Source organism: Hemibagrus wyckioides, linkage group LG08 (assembly GCF_019097595.1).
Source record: "Hemibagrus wyckioides isolate EC202008001 linkage group LG08, SWU_Hwy_1.0, whole genome shotgun sequence".
NCBI lineage: Eukaryota > Metazoa > Chordata > Actinopteri > Siluriformes > Bagridae > Hemibagrus > Hemibagrus wyckioides.
This window is the reverse complement of record NC_080717.1, coordinates 8,612,501-8,617,500: the sequence shown is the minus strand read 5'-3', so window position 1 is coordinate 8,617,500 and position 5,000 is coordinate 8,612,501. Positions and strand designations below refer to the sequence as shown.

Sequence of the window (5,000 nt, the reverse complement as noted above, 5' to 3'; positions counted from 1 at the left end):
GCCTTGTTAATTCAAGAACATTTTGGATGACCACACAGAGAAACAGGAAACTTTAATAAGAAAACCACAGTGTTGAATAAGAGAGCCCAGGTTTCACCCTGAGAGAGTATAAACAAATTAAGAGATTTGATTGTGTCATTTTGTGTAGATCTTTTTGCATGGTGGTGTGCCATGGGATTTTTGTAAAAAAACAAAAAAAGGTTGGTTTAAATCATACAGAGATCGACTTCTCTTCATATTCCGAGGCTCGGGAGACTCCACTCTCAGTGCCTTAACACAGGCTGATATCAGTGTTTACAAATAACACCATAATGATCGGTGCAAACACCAGCTGTTGGGGAATAACCTGCAAGTGTTTGTGATTCCACTGAGAGAAACCCCCCCCCCCCCTTTAGTCTCGGGTGCATCGCTGTTCAATTTAGGCCTTAAACCTAACCACAAAAGCTTTGCATATGAATAGTACAAAAACGGAGTCACCAACCACGGCCCGGACGCAGACCCGGATAAGCATTTCAGCGAACCGAACCTAATCTGGCTCTAGTTCATCAGCTCCGATTTTCTTCTGTAGCAAATCCTTTGTTGCGGTTTTATTCATTCAAGTGCTTTTATGACTGAACGCGGCACATCTGACCAGAGACTCGCGACGGGGCTAGACACCTCGGTTCAGACTGTCATGGAGATACTCATTACCTAGTGACCTGGTGACATGGTGTGTTCTAAAGTAACGGTTTTGAAGAAGGTTTAAAGACAGACGAACACAAAGGTCGCGTGTCTTCTTGTCATTGCCTCAGCTAGCTAAATGAGCGAAAACGTAATGGTCAAGTATGGAAAGGAAACCATCACCAGTCAGTCATGGGAGTTGCTCACATGGAGCTGTTGTAAGTCAGGAACTGATGCAGCTGAGACTTTACTCAATCAGTTTGAATCATTTCTGCAGAGAAGGGCAGGGTGTTTTGGGGGAGGGTGTTTTGGGGGAGGGTGTTTTGGGCAGGGTGTGGACACAACCTTCACCAGTGATGTCGTGTGTGATATAGTGTGTGTGTGTGTAAGAGGTTGTGATATTGTGTGTGTGTGTGTGTGTGTGTGTGAAAGCTTAAGAAATTGTGAGTGTATTAGGTTGTGGGATTGTGTGTGTGTGTGTGCACATAAAAGGTTGTGTGATTGTGTGTGTGTGGGTGTAAGCCGTTGTGTGAGATTGTGCATGTGTGTAAGTGAGTGTGTGTGTGTGTGTGTGTAAGAGCCTGTGAGATTTTGTGTGTGTGATTGTACCCTGGGATAGGTTGGCACCCTGCCCATGGCATCCCCCACTCTGTGCCCCGAGTCCCCTGGTGTAGGTGTAGGATCAGAGGCTCAGGAAATGAACGTATTGGATTCAAACCCTCTTCATGAGACTCTTTCACTCATTGTTCAGTAAAACAATGGCAGTAAGACACACCCCATCACCATGTGCATGTAGAAATGTACAGAAATCACCCGAACACAGAGAACACACTCTTTACTTGATCATTCTGAATTATTTACTGCTTAATTCTGAATATTCTTTCTTCGTTCAGTGTTTATTTCCTCTTATTGTAAGCCGCACACATGGCATTGCTGCAGCTGGGGCTTTTGTCTCTTGAGGGTCAGTTTAGCGAAAATACCACAATCCAAAACACACACCATGTTTGCTTGACTTCCTGCAGCGTGGTTCATACGAGGTTGAATGGCTTTCACGCTGCAGTCGAGTAGCGTTCGAGTGGAACCGAGCGAGGTCTTCTCACCTGCACAAACACACCAGGGTTCGAGTCAAACGGACTAAACGCTGCGTATGTGAAATCAGCCTTAAGCTCATTACAGGAGTGTTACCGAGGGAGGGATGAAGGGATAACGCTAGGTGTGTATGAGCAAGGGAGTTGAGGAGCTCTGTGTAATGTTTATGGATACGTCCTCTTAGAAACCCTCAGCAGCTTTACCCCGAGGTCCTCGGCTCCGCTCGGCTTTTTAAAACAAGAATTCTTTCTGTTTTGGACAGGAAATGAGGTTTATGTTCCGCTTCAGGGCACTAGACTGATTCCTCTCTGGTTTCTGTGGTGCTAATTTAGATTATCTTCTCTGATATGCACAAAGAGGAAGTAGAAAAGGGATTATTTGCTATTCCTCAAGTTCCCAAAGCCACATCATCACAGTATGGTAATGGTGTTTTATTAAAGTCTCGTACTCGGCCCTTTCGTTGTTTCCGACTCGTGCCTCAGCATGATGATGATGATGATGATGATGATGATGATGGAGCTTTTAATGATGTGTGAAACGAGCGCTGTGTTCGAGCCGGACATAGAATTTCAGGATTAATATCAGTCTCACAAGTCTCTCATTTTCTTCTGGGAGTAGACTGGTAATGTGTAAACCCAATTAGTTAATGTGTGTGTGTGTTGGTGCGCTGGTTCAGAGGTGTAATCTCCTTGGGTTAAATCTCCTTAAGGGAAACAGCTGAGGCTGCAGGACTCCCTGTCTCGCTCCCTGTCGCCGTGGCGATGAGCGCCTAGCAGCGAGGCGACGGTAACATCCACCGTGTCCTCCACGGCCGTACGACTCTGTCGACATCAGACAAAGAGATATAAAAGAGTTTTACACAGCGTAATCTTGAGCTGATGAGCATCTCCTCAGGTGACATCATGAAAGCTTCATTTCTCAGTTTTCGAGAAGGCTTAAGGCTGTTTTGGTAATTAAGCAGAATGTTTGCGGTAACATGACTCCACCTGGAGCATTGTTGACTGCGTGGCAGTGGATTTATTTATTTATTTATTTGATAGACCCGGGTAATTATAACTTAATTACAGGCAGATTAATATCAGAGCAGTGTTTAATGGCACGAACACAGTGTGGTGTTAAAATATCATCAGTCCATCCAGGTTTTTCCCCCAGAGGATTTTCGAGACTGTTGCACGCCAAAAAAGGCTGACGGATTGTGCTGCGGCTTTTTTCAAAACATTTGCATGAGAGTGTTTTGTCAGTGTATTCGTGTATTTATTTATTTTAACTCGAATAGGTGAGACTGTAAGCTTCTTTTAAACTCCTGCCGGTGAAGATACATGTGTTATTGCTGTCTCTACTCATGCTCCACACGCTAGGGCTTTGTCTGAATGCTCATTGTGACGTCGCACCATGCGTTTCGGCCCTGATCTGTCTGAAGTTTGCAGTAATTTGAAAAATTGCAAGCTTCTCCAATTATCTCCGAGTTGCTTGATTCTTTTTGTCTATTGCTGCGATTGCAAAATCCTGCAGGGACTGTATGTATAATGCCTCAGTGCTGTTGAAGTCTCAGCTCAGATGCGCAGCTCGGACTCTTGTACCTGTATATAAACATGTTATCATTGCTGTTACTATAGTAACAGCTACATCAGAGTTGCTGTCAAGGAAAAGATGTTTTGAAACTTTACACCTTACTATAGGAAGGAGAAGAAGAGGGCAAGAAGCATCTATTTTCGTCACACATACGTTACAGCACAGTGGAATTCTCTTCTTCACATATCCCAGCTAAGGGGAAGTTGGGGTCAGAGCACCGGGGCAGTTATGATTCAGCGCCCCTGGAGCAGGGAGGGTTAAGGGACTTGCTCAGTTGCCCAACAGTGGAGTTTGCTGGTGCTGGGGCTTGAACCTCAATCCTCTGATTGACAACCCAGAGCCTTAACCCCTTCAGCTACCACTGCCGCATGACTTAAGCTACCATTGGCCCATAAACCTAAGCTACCATCGCCCTATAAACTTGAGCTACCACTGCCCCATAACTTGAGCTACCACTGCCCCATAACTTGAGCTACCACTGCCCCATAACTTGAGCTACCACTGCCCCATGACTTGAGCTCCTGCCGCCCCATGACTTGAGCTCCTGCCGCCCCATGACTTGAGCTCCTGCCGCCCCATGACTTGAGCTCCTGCCGCCCCATGACTTGAGCTCCTGCCGCCCCATGACTTGAGCTCCTGCCGCCCCATGACTTGAGCTACCACCATATAAAATTAAATGGAGTAAATGTCTGGCGTTCCTTTAATAGCTAAAGCAAATTGAAGTTGCTAGCAAGTTGCTGTTGTGTAGGTAGAATGAAACTCTGATGTGCAGTTCTAGGAAAGTAATCAGTGATTATGCAGCTTGATGCGACACAAATGTTATACATACAAGTTAATGCTTCAACCAGTAGTACCTAAGCTTTTTTTTTTTGTTAGAGTAAAACCTCATGGTCGTTACATTTCTCCGGAGTGCATGTTGATTATTATCTAAACACCTGCATGGTGTTAAATTCTCATTTTAATGCCATATCCTCCATTTTCATCCTTGTTTCTTTTCCTCGCCTATCTCTAGACTATGGAGCTGAAGGTGCGGCTGTGCGTGCTGCTGCTAGCGCTGAGCGTGTGCGTGACGCTACAGGTGCGGGCTCAGGAGGACGAGGAAGAAGACGAGGACGTACACGTGGAAGACAACCTGGGGGATGAAGACCTGCTGGACGGAGATGGAGAGATTGACCTTGAGCCGGAGGAAGACAAGCCAACGCCCACGCCAGCAGCTCCTACCGTAAGATCAACCACTCCATCATTAACTCATCACAGCTCATCAGCCGCTAATGAAGAGTTATTTATGTCCATCGCTCCTTTAAAACCCTTAAATAGCTCACACCAGAGGTTTCCACTGGAGATCTTAGAGACTGTATTTGAGTTTAATTCCAGTCCCAACACACCTGAGCTGAGTAATCACCTGCTGTGGGATGCTGATTAACCATGTATGAGTCTAGAAGGAGAAACCATGCGCAATAGAAAGAAATGGTGTATGAATTTATCTTTGACCTTAAAGAAAATATGCTTAAATAAACAGGAAATTAGTGGTTAGGTTTGCTGTTTAATTCACAGGAACCTCGATCTGTGATTGCTTTCTATTCTGAAAGACTAAGATTATTATTATTATTATTATTATTATTATTATTATTATCTGTAAATAAAGACCAGCTCTGGTGCTGAGGTGGTTGTTTGCCCTC

At 44.9% G+C, this 5,000-nt stretch overlaps 1 protein-coding gene across 1 annotated transcript in view; it reads left to right on the top strand.

The window, feature by feature from the left end:
• Window positions 1-5,000, top strand: part of canx (calnexin) — a 27,345-nt gene that overhangs the window by 3,208 nt on the left and 19,137 nt on the right. Inside the window, exon 2 of the mRNA XM_058397453.1 lies at window positions 4,334-4,543. Within this exon, the coding sequence (XP_058253436.1) occupies window positions 4,337-4,543 (207 nt within the window). The 5' untranslated portion in view covers window positions 4,334-4,336. The remainder of the gene's footprint in view (window positions 1-4,333; window positions 4,544-5,000) is intronic.